The following is a 20,254-nucleotide window of genomic DNA, read 5'->3' on the forward strand; positions in this document are numbered from 1 at the left end:
TTGGTTGAAAAATACGCGTATTTTAATGTGTTGCGTTCCCCTGTTCCGTACCTTTTATAATGGCGTCTCCTACGAATAATTTGCCTGTTTTGTCGGCCGCTTGGTCTTTGAATATTTGGGATATCATTATGGGTAAGTTGTGCTCGGCACCTCCTTTGATACTTAAACCGAGCCCGGTTTTTTCGTCTCGAACTATTTTCACTATTCTAATCTGCGAATGAAGATGAAATTTTGTCATGGTTTTGAAGTTAATTGGCCAACGACGAGAATTAGATGAGTTTACGATACAGAAACGAACGAAATAGCCCTTAGACAATGTTTGATTGTAAAATAAGGTTCACAAACTTTGTAAGGAATGGAAAATCTCTTCTGCATTATGCTATGTTTGCCTGCTATTGGAATTTTGTTCAGGAATGACTTGAATGAATCATCATGACGATTTGTGATTCGTTCACGAACGACTCGGGAGATTTGTTCATGAACTGATCAATAGATTCATTCAGAACGACTTTGAAGAATCGTTCGTGAATGACCCGAGTAATTCCTTTAGAGTGTGATTCGTTCATGAACGCCTCAAGAAACTTGTTCGTGAACGATTCGAGAAATTTATATTTTTGAACGGCTTGAGTGATTCGTTCACCAACGATATGAGAGGATTCATTCGCGAACGACATGTTTGATTCATTCGTGGACGAACTGAATGATTCGTTCACGAACGACTCGAGAGATTTGATTTGTTCATGAACTGCTCAATAGATTCATTCAGAACGACTTGTGAAAGAATCGTTCGTGAATGACCCGAGTAATTCCTTAGAGTGCGATTCGTTCATGAACGCCTCAAGAAACTCGTTCGCGAACGATTCGAGAAATTTATTTTTTTTGAATGGTCCGAGTAATTCGTTCACCAACGATATGAGAGATTCATTCGCGAACGACATGTTTGATTCATTTGTGGACGAACTGAATGATTCGTTCATGAACGATTTCAGCGATTTGTTTGCGAACGATTTCCGAAATTCATTCACAAATAACCTGAGTTTGGTAGTGATTCGTTTTCGAATGACCAGCCGATCAGAGTGATTCATTTTAGAATTTGTGAACAACTTGGGAGAATCGTTCGCGAACGACATGCGTGATTCGTTTGTAAACAACCTAAGTGATTTATTTGCGAATGACTTGAGCTTTAGAGACTTGTTAGCGAACGATCTCTGAGATTTATTCAATTATTCCCGAACATCTGAGGAGATTCGTTTGCGAACGACCCGAATGATTTGTTTGTGATCGACCTGAGTGATTCATTCGAGAACGTTCTGTGTGATTTATTCTTGACCGATTTATTTGAGAGACTGTTTCTGGATTCTCAATGAAATTGAGTGATTCGTTGGCAATCAACCTGAACGATTCGTTCTCGAATGACTTGAATGATTTGTTCATGAACTACCTGAGAGATTTGTTTTCAAAACGATTTGAGTGATTTGTTTGAAGAAAATGACGTGAGTGGTTCATTCGTGAACGATTTTGAGTAAGTCGTTCGCGAATGATTTGATCGAACTGATTCGTTTGCGAACGACCTGAGTGATTCGTTTGCGAACGACCTGAGTGATTCATTCGCGAACGGTTTACGAGATTCTTTTGCCAACAAATTGAACGATTTTTTTTCTTAAATGACTTGTAAGATTGTTTTGTAATCGTTTTCAGAAATTCGTTCGCGAACGATTCAATTCATTAGAATGACCGTTGTAATAAATGAATCCTCGATTAAACCGTCCTGAAACAACCGACCATGATAAATTTTGAATATCTTGGCAATGAATGATCTGAACAATCTTTTTTCTGAGAATCATTCTCGAACGACTTTGGAAGGATTCAATTCTGAGAACGACTAAAATAATTTTTTCCAGCGAAGTACTTGAAACAAAAAAATGAATCAAGCGTGTGATGTTTCTGTGAAAGTGATTCGCGAAAGATTCATTTGAATCGTTGAGTAAGTCGTTCGCGAATGAGTTGATCGAACTGATTCGTTTGTGAACGACCTGAGTGATTCATTCGCGAACGGTTTACGAGATTCGTTTGCTAACAAATTGAACGATTTTTTTTGAATGACTTGACAGATTGTTTTGCAATCGTTTTCAGAAATTCGTTCGCGAACGATTCAATTCATTATTAGAATGACCGTTGTAATGAAAGAATCCTCGATTAAACCGTCCTGAAACAACCGACCATGATAAATTTTGAATATCTTGGCAATGAATGATCTGAACAATCTCATTCGCGAACGACTTTGGAAGGATTCAATTCTGAGAACGACTAAAATAATTTTTTCCAACGAAGTACTTGAATCAAAAAAATGAATCAAGCGTGTGATGTTTTTGTGGAAGTGATTCGCGAAAGATTCATTTGAATCGTTGAGTAAGTCGTTCGCGAATGAGTTGATCGAACTAATTCGTTTGTGAACGACCTGAGTGATTCATTCGCGATCGGTTTACGAGATTCGTTCGCTAACAAATTCAACGATTTTTTTTGAATGACTTGACAGATTGTTTTGCAATCGTTTTCAGAAATTCGTTCGCGAACGATTCAATTTATTAGAATGACGGCTGTAATGAAAGAATCCTCGATTAAACCGTCCTGAAACAACCGACTATGATAAATTTTAAATATCTTGGCAATGAATGATCTGAACAATCTTTTTTCTGAGAATCATTCTCGAAAGACTTTGGAAGGATTCAATTCTGAGAACGTCTAAAATAATTTTTTCCAACGAAGTACTTGAAACAAAAAAATGAATCAAGCGTGTGATGTTTCTGTGAAAGTGATTCGCGAAAGATTCATTTGAATCGTTGAGTAAGTCGTTCGCGAATGAGTTGATCGAACTGATTCGTTTATGAACGACCTGAGTGATTCATTCGCGATCGGTTTACGAGATTCGTTCGCTAACAAATTCAACGATTTTTTTTGAATGACTTGACAGATTGTTTTGCATCGTTTTCAGAAATTCGTTCGCGAACGACTCGATTTATTAGAATAACCGTTGTAATGAAAGAATCCTCGATTAAACCGTCCTGAAACAACCGACCATGATAAATTTTGAATATCTTGGCAATGAATGATCTGAACAATCTTTTTTCTGAGAATCATTCTCGAACGACTTTGGAAGGATTCAATTCTGAGAACGACTAAAATAATTTTTTCCAACGAAGTAATTGAAACAAAAAAATGAATCAAGCGTGTGATGTTTCTGTGAAAGTGATTCGCGAAAGATTCATTTGAATCGTTGAGAAATTTCAGTCAATTGAAATCACTCGTTGGTGAATTAGTGAACGAGAATCGTCTTATGAGCTGAATTCGCACGAGTTCCTTCCGATGAATTGTTGGAATATCAATTATCATTTCTGTACACTCAAATACGAAGAGAAGTTTTTTTTTGGGGGGGGGGGGGATTGAAATGTTCGAGAATTCACGATTTGCTCCAATCTGTAGACGTGTTAATTTTAGAGCAAATTCGTTTTCAAAGTTTCACAAGGGGCTAATGAGAAATCATTTTTGTAATTTGAAAAGCTCAAAATCAAACTTTTTTGGTCGCGGTTCCTTTAGTTAAAATCGCGCAATTTCGATTGCTCATATCTTGCTTGAGACCTGTTCGACTTTGAGCAAATTCGTTCGCGATGTTTGAAAAAATGATGAATAGAAAATTCAGGATTTCATTTTTGAGATTTGAAGAGCTCAAAATTGAACTTTCTTGGTGAGAGATTAATTTTTCATGTCCAAGTTCAGAAGTGTGAAGCTGTCATTTGAATTTTGGAAAGGTTATGATGAAAACTCATTTGACCCTTTTACACTTCAACTCCTTTTTTTTGGGGGGGGGGGGGGGAGGTCAAAAAGTTTCCAGATCTTATCAAAGTTTTAGTTTAACCAAATGATGTTGAAAGTCAAATGGCGTATTCTGAGTTCAAATATTGGGGTAATTTTTCGATCTGACCCCCCCAACCCCCCCTCCCATCCTTCCCTCCATCAGTGCTTTCCAACGTGGCCAGAATTGCCAAATATTGAAAGTGACTTTAGTTTAACCAAATGTTGAAAGTCGAGTGGCGTATTCAGAGTTCAAATATTGGGGTAATTTTTCAATCTGACCCCCTGACCCCCCCCCTCATCCTTCCCTCCGTCAGTGCTTTCAAACGTGATGTGACATATCAATTCCTATCAATTCGAGACCGCTGAATTCGAATATCTGTTCATTTTCTTAATCCAATCCCTCCAGAATCCCCCCTCTCCACCTTGTTCATCGTACAAACAAATTGAGACCGTAATCGAGTAAAATTGATATTTCAGCGAAAACTTGAGAATGTTTTTGGCAGAAAAATCTCGATTTTCTTCATAAATTTTGAAAAGTATCCCCACAAATTAGCTCTTTTTCGAAAAAAAAAAAATAGAAAACTACATTATGCAAGTAACATCGTTACCACTCTAAAATTTAGCCCCTCAGGGTAGTCTAGATCTCCAGCGTTGATTCATCTCGTCTGTTTATTTTCGAGCACGTAATTTGTCGCTGAGGAAAAAAGAGAGAGAGAGAGAAAAAAAATAGGGTACTCGAAAAGTAATAAGTTTGTCCGTTGTTTTCGCATCGCATTGTCATCATTTTCATCGTTGTTGGTACGTAATTAGTGCTCGCGTGTTCTGCGTATTATGCGCGCATTAAGAGGCCAGAGAGCTCGGAGAGGATGAAGCATAAGCTTTAAATGCTTACTTCGTTTTCACTCGGCGTATCCTCTTCGCCTTCTAATGAATTCATATCCACTTGACACATTTCTTGTTTTTGCAAATGTAACTCGTCCACCGTTAAATACAGCCGCATCGTGACCGGTAACGATTTACCATCGCTGACGTTCACCATTCCGGTACGAACCTGCAACATAGTGGTCTTTTTACACCCCTATTATGTACGATATTGTATACTAGTATGTATATAATTCTACGTGTGGGTAGGTGTATCTCTAAAAAGTGTACAATGTCCACGCAGGTCGGTCGTAGGTCCAGGTATAGAGGATACAGAACACTGTATTATTTTACTCGTATACATCCTACATGCAAGGGTAGCATGTAGCTTATTATATACGTAAACGATGCTGGTTCTCCCTGTACACAGACAGCTACACACATATGAAGAGACGACCTTTACGGTCAGTCTGTAACAATGAAAACTTTATCGCGAAACGTGTGCCACATTTTTCGACCTTATTCGAGGGAATTTTTCTCACACACAGGGTACCATACCATACACTACTATGCTGCGACGAGTCGTTTGACCGTATTTTATTTTATTTTATTTTTTTTATCATGTGATTTTCAAAATGAGAAAATGTCGTCGTCGTCGCAACGTGAGCCGAGCAGCCGAGCCGAGAGTAAAATTTCATTATTTCATCGACAATTACGTTATCGTTGTCGTCGTCGCCGGTGTTTCAAACGCGAATAACAAAACTTTAGTTGTTGGTTCTCTGCTCGACTCGAGCTTCGTGCCGTTAATTATTCGCTTGTTTCCAGTCACTAAGGTATTTTTTTTTTTTTCGTATACGATGTCGAGCGACGAAAAATCAATGTACCAAGTTAACTGTTTTCCCTAATTTTCTTGCGCTTTTTTTCCACCCTATTTTCCATAAATAACGTTGCCAAGAGTTAATGTAATTGTGCCACAGAGAAATTCCATCGGTTTGATTTTTTTTCCTCGAGTTTTCGCGTTTCTTTTCCCCTCCCTCCCTCCCCCCCTCCGCTCTACCTTTCCTTCTTTTATAGGCGAGCACGAGAATTTCCCTTTATCGTGTTTTTCAATTAAATAACAATATCGTGTTTAAAAGAAAGCGACAAGTGAGACGCGGGTATAAAATGTGCCATCGTATACCCCCTCGTGTTTTTTTTCGATAATTAATTCTTTTTTTTGAGAGAGAGACAGAGAGGAATGCGATGCGGTTTAATTTCTTTCTTATAGTATACTATTTTTCCAAAGCTATTCATTATGCTACGTCGAACCGACGACGACGACCCGACTCGACTTGTCTGCGTTTTCTCGACAGCCTCAATATTGGAGGATAATTTTGCTTTTGCGGTTAAATCCTCTCGCGAAATCTATCAGTCCGTTTAATGCTTCATTAAGAGGAGTTTTAATCGAATTATCATACTTTAATAGATGTTGACGTAATTATGAAAACAGAATTGACAAATTGAATTAAACGAGATGTTGCGATCGGGTATTCTACGCAACGATGCTGATGCTGGCAAATTATACTCGTGTATTTTAATGCGAAGCGAAACGAATGCTAAGGATTCTCTTGTACAGATGAATTTTATTACAGGAAATTATTTCCTGGTTTATTTTTTTCTTTTTTTAGTTTTTCAGTTTTCAATTTGGAGTTTAAAGTTTTTCTGAAATTCTTTTCTTGATTGGTTGGGGTCTTATGAATTTACGATCGAGTTTGATTTGAGAGAATTGTTCCAATCGGTGTGTTGGCTAAAGTATTTTTTGAAAAATATAATTGAATGTTTTGTAAACTGCAACCCCCCCCCCTCCCTCTCTGGAGCCTTTTTTCAAATTGGAGACTTTTTAAAAAATAACATGCGAGAAAGTGCTGTGTTTCGAACGAATTTCGAGTCTGTATCTAGTGCCCCTGCAACCAGATTGGTATGCAAATACTCTAACATAAACGTAACTTTGGTTGCATATGTATTATTGCAAGGAATAAGACTACTCGAGAAGTACCTTTTAATTAGGGCTCGTTGTACTCGTAGAGCGGGAAAATAACGTAAAAAAACAGCGGCAAAAAGGAAAAAATTGGCACATCAATTTTTTCTTCGGGAATGTGTTCGGATGGACCCTCTGAACCACAAAAAAAAGCCGACTCTCCTATCCCTGGAGGAAAATTTTTTAGGGGGCTGAAACCGGTTCCGATTCACGTTTTTTGCGTTTTACTCCGTAAATATTAGGTTTTTGAGAAAAACTACCATGACGAAAAATGTTCCCCTTTAAATTCTCGACAATTTGATGCTACGCTCGATACCCATTGCTCAAGGGTGGTGTCCAAAAAAAGGGGTGGAAAGAGTAGGTGTTTCAAAAAAGGTCAGTCCAATAAATTAATGAAAATTACCACTTAAAATCGTTCGTTTTGGCTCAAATTTGTTTTACAAAGTCTACTCACTCAACTACTAATCAAACTATCATTGGTTTGTCTTCAACCCTCCTCGGGGGTTCGTGAGGGTTGCTTGATTTTTCAAGTAACACACTACTGAATCATATATTTGAAAAACAAATCTGGACGTGCGATATATCGAATAGTATGTTTTCGAGGTCGCTGAATACGAATATGAACTCATTTTTTGCATACAACCCCTCAAAGCCCCTCTGTGCCCCAAAATGGGGGTCAAAATTTTGAAAAATCGTGAAAAGTCGAGTGATATATCGAATGGTACGTTTTCGAGGTCGCCGAGTGCGAATATGAACTTATTTTTTGGGTCCCACCCCCCAATGTTCCTCTGTGCCCCAAAATAAGGGTGAAAATTTTGAAAAATCGTGAAAAGTCGAGTGATATATCGAATTGCATGTTTTAAAAGTCGCTGAGCACGAATATGGCCTTATTTTTTGGGCCCAACCCCGCACAGCTCCCAACTGCCCCAAAAAAGGCCAAAATTTTGAAAAAATGTGAATAGTCGAGTGATATATCGATTTGTATGTTTTCGAGACACTGAACTGGAATATGCACTTTTTTCCTGCTCTACTTACGATCCCTCAAAATCCCCTTACGCCCCCTAAATAGGATAAAATTTCGAAAAGTCACCAAAAAACGTGTAATATGTCGAATAGTATGTTTTCAAGATCGCTGAATACGACTACAGACTCATTTTTATCATTTCACTTATTTTACTATTCAAACGTCCTACTAACGCCACAAAATTATCCTCAATGTCTTTAGTAGGTAAGATGTCAATCTTCTTGTCTATCTCAGTGTTTTCATTTCGATTGTTTTCCTGTAAAGTTTTCGATTTCATTTCTTACAGTAGACTCCCAATTATCCGACTTTCAGGTTATCCGGTACGAATTTATCCGACTTATTTTTCGCATTATCCGACCCACCGAGGTCGGATAATCCAAAAAACATCTAATTTTTGATTTTGGAGTGTAAATAATAATGCAGGATTCAGCATTTTGTATTCTAACGGTGTTATTTTCCTTGAAATCGATCCAAAACTTATCTCAAAAAATTATAATTTGAGTCAGTATTTCATTGTCTTTTATGTACAAAAGTACGTTATTTTTGTTTATTAGTTATTTTTTCGATTCTTTGTTCCTGTTTTGAGCCAAAACTTGATTTTCTGAATGAAAGCTTGTCGTCTCAAGCTTATGCACTTCATTTTTACGCTTAAAACATCAATTTTGGATTATCCGACTTTTTTGATATCCGACCCACCTTACACCCCCGATTAGGTCGGATAATCGGGAGTCTACTGTATTGGCTACCCATCGAAAACAAAATGAAATCATTTTTTTTTTATGGAAGAAAACATCGAAAATTAGTAGTTCGTAGTTCGTGTTTTTTAAAAAAAAAAACATACCATTCGGTATATCAGTCGACTTTTTACGATTTTTCAAAATTTTGACCTTAATTTTGAGGCACACAGGGGCTTTGAGGGGCTGTAGGCAAAAAATAAGTTCATATTCGTACTCAGCGATTTCAAAAACATACCATTCAATATGTTACTCGACTTTTCACATTTTTTCAAAATTTTGGCCTTTTTTGGGGCAGTTGGGAGCTGTGCGGGGTTGGGCCCAAAAAATAAGGCCATATTCGTGCTCAGCGACTTTTAAAACATGCAATTCGATATATCACTCGACTTTTCACGATTTTTCAAAATTTTCACCCTTATTTTGGGGCACAGAGGAACATTGGGGAGTGGGACCCAAAAAATAAGTTCATATTCGCACTCGGCGACCTCGAAAACGTACCATTCGATATATCACTCGACTTTTCACGATTTTTCAAAATTTTGACCCCCATTTTGGGGCACAGAGGGGCTTTGAGGGGTTGTATGCAAAAAATGAGTTCATATTCGTATTCAGCGACCTCGAAAACATACTATTCGATATATCGCACGTCCAGATTTGTTTTTCAAATATATGATTCAGTAGTGTGTTACTTGAAAAATCAAGCAACCCTCACGAACCCCCGAGGAGGGTTGAAGACAAACCAATGATAGTTTGATTAGTAGTTGAGTGAGTAGACTTTGTAAAACAAATTTGAGCCAAAACGAATGATTTTAAGTGGTAATTTTGATTAATTTATTGGACTGACCTTTTTTGAAACACCTACTCTTTCCACCCCTTTTTTTGGACACCACCCTTGAGCAATGGGTATCGAGCGTAGCATCAAATTGTCGAGAATTTAAAGGGGAACATTTTTCGTCATGGTAGTTTTTCTCAAAAACCTAATATTTACGGAGTAAAACGCAAAAAACGTGAATCGGAACCGGTTTCAGCCCCCTAAAAAATTTTCCTCCAGGGATAGGAGAGTCGGCTTTTTTTTGGTGGTTCAGAGGGTCCATCCGAACACATTCCCGAAGAAAAAATTGATGTGCCATTTTTTTCCTTTTTAAACCCGCTATTTGCCCGCTCTATCGGTTCAATTTCCAAGTAACGAAGTTTTGCAGTAACTTTCGGTTACTTTTTCGACGTTTTGATTACCAAAGTTAGTTTGTTTTGTTGTTGTTATTGTTTTTCTACTAAAATTATAAATCAAATTTATTTATGTATGCATCTTGAGAAGATAGATTGTTGACTGTTGATGTAATATCAATGAGTGAATAATTTGCGACAGTATACATTTTAGTAGCTATGTCTACAAATGCCTTTTCAGCGTAACGGTTACAAAGCTCTGCCTTTTACTAAAATTGTCAAACTCTCGCTCTCTGCCACAAATTGAATGGTTGAAAATCTCGGTTTTAATCAAAATTGCCAAGTTGTCTCGTTTTTTTTTTTGTCAAAAAAGTTCCAAGAAATCATACTTCATTTTTTCCCACAGATTATCGAGAAATCTCGCTCTTTTGTGACCAAGAAATATAAAAAATTCCTCGTTTTTTTCTACAAAAATTGTGAAGAAGTGCCGTTTTTCAACAATAATTGCCTATAAGCCCTAATTTTTTGTTGAAATAATTGAAGACGTCATAACAAAAAGGGTTATATATGACACGTATGTCCTTTTTGAGACGAATCCATATTGTTATTCTTCAGACCTTCCTCTATCATCATATGAGACCATCCCCACTTCACAAAATCGAAAAACTAGTGAGATATCGCCATTTTAAAACTGCGAAGTCGATTAAAAATTTACTTTTTCAGAGATAATGGGTTACTCATGGTCGATTTTGTGTTGTCAACCATTATTTACCTGGTTTAAATCCAAAAATTTGCTCAAAAACATTTTTAAATCAATAAAAAAAAATTGGTCAAAAAAACTTGTCTTTTTTTTTTACTCAACACAGCGATCTTTTTTCAGAGAGAATGGATTACTCATGGTCGATTTTGTGTTATCAGCCATTATTTACCTGGTTTAAATCCAAAAATTTGCTCAAGAACATTTTTAAATCAAAAAAAAAAAAATTGGCCAATTTTTCGTTTCAAAAAGGACATACCTATAATTCGAAATGTTTGAGCGCTTGCCGCTAACACACAGTTTCCTCCAGACTGATGGTGCATAGCATTTCACATGGTTAGATAGTGGGGAAATAAGATATAATCGTCACCATGTTCAAATATGCACATTTCTAAACTTCACAAGCACTCAAACTTTCAAACAGTTTTTTCTCAAAATTCAACTTTCACACATATGTCCTTTTTGCTATGACGTCTTCAATTGTGATAGGTCGCATGCCACTTTTTTAAAAATCCCACCCATCATGAGTCGATTTTGGGCTCAAAATTTTTTTTAAATGCTCAAAAAACATTTTTATAAAAATATAGGGATTACTTCTTCAATAATTGTCAAAGTTTTTCTTTTTTGCCAAAAAATCACAAACACTTTCGCTTTTTAGCAAACAGTCTCTTTTCCTCTGAAAATTATCCAAAAACCTCGTTTTTTTTACGTACCAAAAATTGCTGATATGTTCATTTTTCTCTGTAATTTTACCATAAAGCTTTTTTTTTTGCTAAAATTTCTAGCCTTGCTTTTTTTTTTACCAAAAACTGTAAAAAAGTCTCGCTGTCTTAGAAATTGACAAAAATTTGTATTTTTTTTCAAATAATTTTAAGAAGTCTTGATCGTTACCAAAAAGTCTGTTTTTCTTAACAAAAAAGATGTCAAATTGTTAACCAAACTCGCTGTTTCAACAAAAATGGCGGAAAAATATTATTTTTTTGCATACGATTGTCGAAGTCTGCTTTATGCTGAAATTGTCAAAATCGTGCTTTTTGCCTAAAATTTCCAACGATTCTCTGTATTTAGCAAAATGTTGAAGACTTGGCCTTTTTTTTTTAGCAGAAATTGTAAAAAATTACCAAGAAGTCTTTTTTCTCTACCAAAAAAAATACAAACTCGTTTTTTTGTCTATGTATCATGACTTTTAGTCAATAATTCCCAAAAATTGTTTTGAAATTGAAAATTTTAATTTTCTTTTTGCTGATAATTTTCAAAAAGCCCAGTTTTTTCCTAAAATTTTTAGTCTTGCTTTTTTTAAAATTGTCAAAAATTCTCGTGAAAATTTTCGCGTTTTTTTAATGAAAAAATTCTAAATAGTCTCACTTTTTACCAAAATCTGTCTTCTTTTCCTAAAATTGTCGAAAAGCCTTTCTTTGGGAAAAATTGTCGAAGTCTCTCTTTTTGCCAAGAATTGGATTCTTGCTAGAAATTGCAGAAATATCCTTACTTCGTTGCCGAAAATTGTCGAAGTCACGCTGTTTCGTGAAGAAGTTAGCGAATTTCTGCAACTATTTATTTAAATTTATACCTAATGGTCTGTTGTTGTTGTTGTTTTTTGTGATTTTATCTCAATACCTTTAGAGGAACAGGTAGGGGGAAAACAAGGACCTCCTTTGGTCAAAATTTGAAGAAATTTATTCTAATATTAGAAGATATGAGATTGATTTTTTTGATTTAACCCCTCTGAATTCTCGCTCCCACTTCCTCCGCCAAAGTCAAAATATCAAAAAATTGAAAGTTGTTTCTCTAGTTCTTGAGGGTGCTGAATTCGAATATTTACTCATTTTATGGAATCGACCCCCCCCCCAAGTGCCTTCCAGCCTTGCCTCCACTTTTTTGAAAAATATGATAAATTACGTTCTATAAAAATGTGTTTAAGTTTTTTTTTAAGCTCTTTTTCAACAAATCAATTTTCAAAATTGTATCTCAACATCTTTTGAAAGTTGAAACCCAAAACCATCCTGTCTTTCCCCATTTTCAATCAAAATTCAGAAATATTTCAGTTTTTTCCTAAGGATCACTCCTTAGTGCCCCCTGGCTCTTATTACATAATATATTGAAAAAATTGAGTTTCTCTCTTTATCTATGTTGGACACTTCCAAGCCATTTGAAGTCGATAAGTACATATTACATAAAACATGGTTCAGTGGACTACATATTTTTTATAAATATCTTACCTTAGAATTATTAACCATAAATTCTTTAATCGGTTGCCCATATCTTGAGGGTTCACTATCCTCTTCGTCCATTTTTGACGTCATTGGTACACGCATGTCATTCGATAATTGCCTGGAAAAATGACGAATTGAGAAAATCATTTTGAAGTTACGAAGTCTTGAAGCTTGAATTAATATAAGTACGAGTACAAGGTGCCTCACATGTAAAATTCCAAAAAAAAAAAAACAAAAAAAAACAGATTTTTAATTTTCAAAAAAAAAAAAAAAAATTGAAAATCCGAGTTTTACGAGAAAAAAAAGGAAATTTGTGTGCATAAAATTCCTTATCGGCAGATTGCGATTTTCGTGGGGAATTTCATTTTTGAAATGTTTTAAACGAAAGAACGAAAGTTGAAATTTTTTGTCTCTGAAAAATTGATTTTTCGAAAAAATCAAAGGTCCTACGAAAAATTCGTAGTGCATGGAGTTTGCCATCTACAGTGCGATTCATTTTTTTTTCTCGGAGGCTCTGTTTTTCGAATCACTCCCGAGAGAAATTCAAATGGAAAAGCTCAACTTTATAGAACTTTTTTTCTAAAATAAAATCTTTTCATTGAAGACCACCTTGCATAGTATTATAATGCTAGATAAATAATATGTAGTCTATGAGTTCATCTTCATAGATGGAAGTACATTCTGCACACGATACGAAAGCGTGGCGCATTGACGACGATAAATTATCTTATTACAAGCTCGACATAGAAATCTATATAATATAACATATTTGGTTGTTGGCGTGTAAATTGTATTATACTCCTATACGTACAGTACGTATAAGTTAAAGAGACGCTATTGTACGTAAATAGAGAAAAAACTGCCTCCCCATGTGTACGCTTGAACAGCTTCCAAATGGAAAACAATAGAGAAAGGAATTTCCACGTATATAAGCGAGGAGCTTTTTCGCACTTCCCATATACGTAGTACGTACCTAGTCCTACTACTTATAGTTCGCCATGAGCGAATGGCCAAAGTTTTCATTCGGCTGTAATTATTTCTTTGCCTAAACGAAGTTGGCGTTAAGCCATTACGACTTAGGTACAAGTATATACTTTTTCGTTTTGGTAAGCTTTTGGTTCGATTTTAAAATGGCAAAAATGGATTAATCCTATCAACTATATTCGCAATTCGCATATAGTGCTTGCTTGATGCGGTTACATTACGTGGGAAAATGGGATATACTCGTACTCGTATGTGGGGCGAAAATGCGATGTTTTTATGCGTGCTTTGTGCAAAGAGATGGGGGATTAATGATGTTAATACCCCGTTATTGGTTATATAATGTTGGTATTATGATTACCTACCTCTGTAGCTAACAGCGAATGTGTATTTTTATTCGATTTGCGGATTTTTTATAGTAGCATTGTTTAATTTTCTCTTTGTTTTGTTTTTTTTCGTTCCAGGATAAAGAATGATGCCGCAAAAATAGCTCCTTAAGGTAAGTGATTTTGAAAAAATATAAAATAATGTCAAATCTGTTATCGAATAGTTTTTTTTTAAGCGTAGACACTCGAAGCAAACTGATTCGTGACCAGCATCCCTTGCCTTTTTTTCGTCGTAAAGGGTTCGTTTCCCTTCCCCTCTCCTGCCTTTGGTCTGCAGTGTACATTGTGTAATGTTTATATTTCGTCCTGGAATGTCCTCTAACCTCGCTTGTAGAGGTTGTAATATCTTTTGTCTTTTTATTTTCTTTCTTTCTCTTGCTTTTTTTTGTGTCCAAACACGATGTATAACGAGCATTACGTCGAGAAGAAGCTAGCAAATGTATTTTCTCTTTTGAAGATGATGTACATCGTACACCTACCTACATTTTTTTTGGGTTAATAAAAATGATGAAATAATCTCCGCGAGACTTACGTGGACGTAGACGTAGGAGGTACAAAATGCCGTGAGATTTTTTGTTTCATCTCGAAAAGAGCATTAAACATACATTTTTTTTTACTCGAAAAATATAGGTCAAAGAATTGTTTTTTTTTACTCCGGAAATGACTCGGATGGTTGAGTGAAATATAAACAATTTTTGGTCTGGAAGAAAACTAATTGTTATTCAATTTTGTTTCTTGAAAATTTTATAAATGGAATAAATTACCGAATTTTTAAATATAAGGTTTGAAACGCAGTCGAACTTGTGTAAACTTTCAAAACTTTGCAGTTAATTTCATCGTGGTTTTTTTTTGTCTCTTTGAAGTTGGTGGTGGAATTACATTGCAGCTCGTTTAATGGAAAATTAGGCTATCTCGAGAATTTTCGCAAAAGTTAATGCATCACTTTTGCTGGAATTTTTTTAGAAAGCATGTTTTCTTAATTTTTGAAAAGTAATTTTAAAATTCTTCGTACCGTTCTTTGCTCTGTTTTCAAATGAGATGGTAATTTGAGAGAAAGAACACGAATGCGAAGTTTTCATAGGTACTCGTATACTTGATGAAATCAAGCATAACTCAGGGATAGTGATGAGTTCATTTTTTCTTTAGTTTGAGTTTTTCTTTGGTCTTTTTTTTTTTTTTTTTTTTTTGCTGAAAATAGATTTTGGGAAAAACAAATTGAAAGATATGAAGATGATACGAAATACTTTTCTCACATTTTGACGTATCTGATTTCATTCCAGTTTCGTTTTCTGGAATTTCAGCTCGTGTGTTTTTTTTCTCAATTTTTTCGCTACTTAAAATATTAAAAACAATGACTCTTCGTGTTTTTTTTTGTTCATCTACCTCCTTCTTTAATAAATCCCTTAATTTTGTGGGGTTTTCTTTGACCCAAAACGAGAGAGTGGTCAGGGTGTCTAAACACTCCTATTTATCCTATTCATCCTACTAAAGTCCTTTTTTTTGCCTATGACACCTTTTTGTCCTTTTAGCGTCCTTTTTTTCAACAATTTTATCCAAAAGTCCTTTTTTTTCCAAAATGACTTTTTCAGATTTTCAATTTTTTCCTTTTTTTCCTGGAATTTTGAACTTGTAGAAAAGGGCTCATTTGTCGACTTGTTTAGAACTTGAATCACACATTTTGGTGAGCTTCTGCCCTCGCTTCGCTCGGGCTATTTGCTCTTCTTTTTCCAAATACGTGACTTACCTATTGTTCAAATTCAAGAAATGTTCAAAGTATGAATCAGAAAAATAAACTCCTCCTTCCTTACAGATTTTTTTTTACTTCTCAGCAAAACATGAAATTTTGAAATCAAAACTTTTAGCCTTGCTTCACTTGGGTTTGTTTGCTTTTCTTTTTCAAGTTTGAATTTTTTCTTTTCTTTTTTTTGAATTGGAGTTTTGAATAATCGTTTAAATTTTAAGATTTTGTAGCAAAATATATAGGTAGCTTATTACACAAAAAAACATCGTTTTCATACCTCTCAAAATATTGAATTTCTAAGGCTTTTGCCCTAGCTTCGCTCAGGCCCTTAGCTTTTCTTTTTCCAGTTTTAAATTTTCAAAAAAAAATCATAATTCAAATTTTAAAATTTTGACGCAAAACACGAATAATTCGTCACGCATACAAACATCGTTTTTGTATCTCTTGAACTCGAAATGATGATTTTAGAGGACTTTTGCCCTCGCTTTGCTCGGGTCCGTTTGCTTTTTTTCGGATTTTAAATTTTCAAAAAAATAATTATTCGAATTTCAAAATTTTGAAGCAAAATAATATATGTACTTAGTAACTCATCACACAAGATAACATAATTTTTTATATCTCCCAAAATACCTTCTAATTTTTGAGAGCTTTCGCCCTCGCTTCGCCAGGGACAGTTTGTTTCTCTTTTCCTTTATTAATAATAAATTCCAAACTTGAAGGAGAAATCTCCCCCACTCCCTCCCCCTCCCAAAAAATCCCAAGTGTTCAAAATTGTCCTGTTAAGAGTTCTGCTAAAGTTCCTTTGGCTAAAAAGTTTTCGAACCTCCCACCTTGAAAAAAATTTGCACCCCCCCCCCCCACACCTCAAAAAATTCCAAAAGTGCTCGAAAAATTACCAGCTGAAAGTCCTAATAAAAGTCCTTTTTAAGTCTTTTTTTTTCATTTTGAAATTTTGTTAGGCACCCTGGTGGTAAATTTTGTTGAATTTGTTCGTAATTTTAAGGAGGGGGAGGGATGCTAACTTTCTAGAATTTTCCTCAATTTCGACTTTTTCCCCCAATTTTTTCATTTTCTATGTTTTTAAAAATTTTTTGAATAATTTTTTTTTTTTCAAATAAAAATCTGGATAAACTTTGTCTATTTTACTAAATTGAATACCCTGAGTTAGAATTTCGATACATGTTCTTGATACGACTCTTCAATCAATGGTCTTCCAGCTTCCCCCTATTTCGAAAAAATTAGCCTTCAGAAGGAAATTGAGATTCGGTTCTGAAAAATGAGTTGATATTCGCACTCAGTGACCTTGATTTAGTGTAAATCGATGTTTCAATTCGAATTTTCGATAATTTTGTATTTTTTTCATGAATGAGACGCAGGGAAGCGGGTCTGAAGAATTGAATCCGAGAATTTGGAGGATTTTCGAAGTAAGTTCCCTTGAAATCTGATCCACGATGTGTCCCACGTCACTTGAAAATTTTCTAGTTTTTTGACCACATTTTTAAGGACACTTTCGAAAGAAGAGTGAGAGATATTGATAGGTTTAGATCGAAAAATAAGCTGAATTTCGAATCTGTGAATTGATGAGAATTGGTAGGATATTTTTTTTCTTCAAAATTGTGATCAAAATTGAGAGTCCCGAATCCTGATGCACTCAAAAAGATATTGAAATCCAGTTTCAAGAATTCGTTTCTCTGAAAAATGGCCATTTGGCGTGATTTTTGAAATTTTCAAGTAATAGCTTTCAACTTCTGTTTTTATTTTATGAAAATAATAATGTGCTTTCATCCAGAAAGTTCAATTTTGAGCTTTCCAAATTTTAATCACCGTGCTAATATTTAATTTCTCATCTACGTTTTTTGAAACTCTCATTATTTTGGAAAATTTCTAATGTGAGGACCTGCTTTTGTCCTGAATTTTAGCAAAATGCCTTCATTTTTTTCTTTTTTTTTTCAAAGAGACAAGGAATTTTCAAATTTATTTACCCCTCCCCCTCCCTCCTCCTGTCGAATTTTTGAATGAGACCTTTTTTTTAATTTCACTTGACTGGTAAACAAATTTTATAATGACAATACAATATTGAAAATTTGAATAAATTTAAAATTATAGAGATATTTTTGATACCCTTCCCCTTCTACAAAAATTTTTGAAATGAATTAAAGCGCTAAAGAAGCGGAAAATGAAAGTGTAACCCCCCCCCCACTCCTTTCCATACAAAAAAGTCGTGATTTTTTTTAAAATTTTGAAATTCGGACATCTTTAGTCGTGTTATCCTGATTTTATTAGGTATCTTGATGAAATAATTTAATAAATAATTTTTCTACGACTTCGTTTCTAATTTTTTTTTTAATTGGGAGGGAGGGAGGGGGGAGGGGGTAAAATTCCATTTGAACATTAGTGTTGAATTCATTTTGATTCGCAATATTTCGCTAGACGTTTTTAATCCTCGAATTCGTGAAATAAATTTTTGAAAAAAGATTTCAATTAACTAATGAAAAATCACTCTATCGCATTCGTAATGCTTCTCGTATAAAAAGATGTATTTGATGAAAACTTGACAAACTTTTTCCGAAGATTTTTTTGCAAAACAGCAGGCACAACTTTGTTTTAAACTTGAAAAATTAAAACCAAGCATTTAGGTAATAAAAAAAAAATCAAAAGTTTATTTTTTCAGTCGAAAAATCCTGTTAAAATACTCTCCAACGTACACGTATTTCTACAGTGTGCCGACTCAATATCTTGAGTTTCTTTTTTTCCTTTTTTTTTTTTTTTTTTTTCGCTTAATATTCCCTTAAGACCGAATGTCAAACATGTCAAAAAAATTTTCTTCGGCAAGTGTTTCCACGAAAAAGAAAGTTTTAAATATCGAAGCTTTGAGAGAACACTTCATAAAAGATGTAGTGCCTACGATATTCTCGTCGAACAGCATTTTTATTCCAGTAACTTCGTATACGCCGCCTGCAGAAGTGGGTTGTTATAAGAAAAGCCAAATTTGTCAGCCAGGTATACCGGTGTATTGTTTATAAAACATGCAAACTTGCAAAAGTGTTCGCGTAGGTGGAAAATATAATAATAAACATCTTCTTCAAAGTCGTGTATAAATTTCGCGAAAACTGGCTAATACGAGTGTACATAAGCTACCCACCTAAAAATGAGCTTTTCGGCCTGTTTTGAAACTTGTTCCGCTGAGAAATTGCTAGTTTGACTTGTTTTATCTGCCATTTACCAGCGTAGAATTATGAGAGAAAAAAAGGAAAGAGTTTTGGGAGAAAAAGTTTTTTTTTCTGTGCGAATTGGGTATTTTGTTGACTATGAAATACATTTAAGTTTATTTAACGAGAATTTTTCGATTTTTTTCGATGCTTTGAGGAAGTATTTTGTGCAAAGGTTGAAAAAAGATGAATGGTGGTTTTTTTTTGTGATCTGGTTGGAAATGGTGAAAGGCTTTCGAGAGTGAAGGTTAAGAAATTGAATTTTTTCTCGTGTTCTAAATGCCAAAAGTGTACCTTACGTGAGAATTTGGTCACATTTTTTGATCTTACTTCTCATCGTCGTTGATTTTCGTGGATGAATTATATTGCATTTTTTTTTTCAAATTTTGTTATGTTGAAAAATTGTCATCAAATTAAATTAAAATGAATTCAAAATCATACGTTTCTTTAAAAAAAAAAAAAATAAATCTAAAATTTATTTGGAGTTTCAAAAAATCCCAATTTCCTCCAAAAATGGTCTTTTCCTATTTCTAAATTCGTAAAAAAATTAATCACAATTGCACAAAATGTGAGAACAGTCTCTCATTGAGAGAAAATATTCGAATTGAATTCGAAAACCAAACAACCATCAAAAATAATTTACCCAACTACGAAAAAAAAAATCCTCTTAGCGGAAAAAAAATTCTAAACAAAATTACTAGATTTTAATTTGAAAATAAAATTACTTACCGACGAGTTAAAACATGTTCGGTGTTATTTTGATTCTCATATTGAGACGAATAAAAATAAATAAACACGAGAATACAGCGTCTGGCTGCGTACAGGTCGAAGATATCGCGTAGACTGAGTCAAGGCGCCTTTAATACACCAAGAAACAGCTTTCATAGTTTGACGGTTTGTTGAGCAAAATATCCGAAGAAATGTAGGCGCACGCTCCAATCAATATCGGTAATTTTCGCTACTTACACAGTAACACGTAGAAAACAGCGGCCGACCGTAATGATATAATAATAATTTTATTTAGGTTACTCGGATTCTTATCAGCCAAATAGCCGGATTACATATTCGCACATTATCCCTTCGTCGTCGTCTTCGTTTGCCAAAAAAGCCCCTATCGCCATCCCCCACAGAACTCTGAAATTGCATTTGACCCGAGCTAGGTGAGCTATTCTTTCGAAGGGGGAATAATCTCTAATCATATCTTGTTGAAGGTACATACATACCAATATACGATGGAATTTTTTTAAACACTCGAATCGATTAGTCGACGAATAAAGGATTAACCAAGGGTAGGGGTAATTTTTAAATGTAAAAT

The 20,254-nt window shown here is 34.8% G+C and overlaps 2 protein-coding genes across 13 annotated transcripts in view; one reads left to right on the plus strand and one right to left on the minus strand.

Annotated features, from left to right (window-relative positions):
• Syn2 (Syntrophin-like 2) overlaps positions 1–19,815 on the minus strand; it is a 38,411-nt gene extending 18,596 nt beyond the window's left edge. For both annotated transcript variants that reach the window (XM_065367443.1, XM_065367442.1), the window contains exons 1-4: positions 19,669–19,815; positions 12,629–12,740; positions 4,745–4,903; positions 52–211 (exon numbers count right to left, since the gene is read on the minus strand). In XM_065367443.1, coding sequence (XP_065223515.1) covers positions 52–211; positions 4,745–4,903; positions 12,629–12,724 — 415 coding nt within the window. In that variant the 5' untranslated portion in view covers positions 12,725–12,740; positions 19,669–19,815. The remainder of the gene's footprint in view (positions 1–51; positions 212–4,744; positions 4,904–12,628; positions 12,741–19,668) is intronic.
• The window catches only part of LOC135847730 (uncharacterized), a 151,895-nt gene that overhangs the window by 17,524 nt on the left and 114,117 nt on the right, over positions 1–20,254 (plus strand). For all 11 annotated transcript variants that reach the window (XR_010559223.1, XR_010559222.1, XM_065367398.1 and 8 more), the window contains exon 3: positions 14,068–14,102. The gene's annotated coding sequence lies outside the window, so the exon portion shown is untranslated. The remainder of the gene's footprint in view (positions 1–14,067; positions 14,103–20,254) is intronic.

The sequence above is a fragment of the Planococcus citri genome, chromosome 5, assembly GCF_950023065.1.
Source record: "Planococcus citri chromosome 5, ihPlaCitr1.1, whole genome shotgun sequence".
In the NCBI taxonomy this organism is placed as follows: Eukaryota; Metazoa; Arthropoda; class Insecta; order Hemiptera; family Pseudococcidae; genus Planococcus; species Planococcus citri.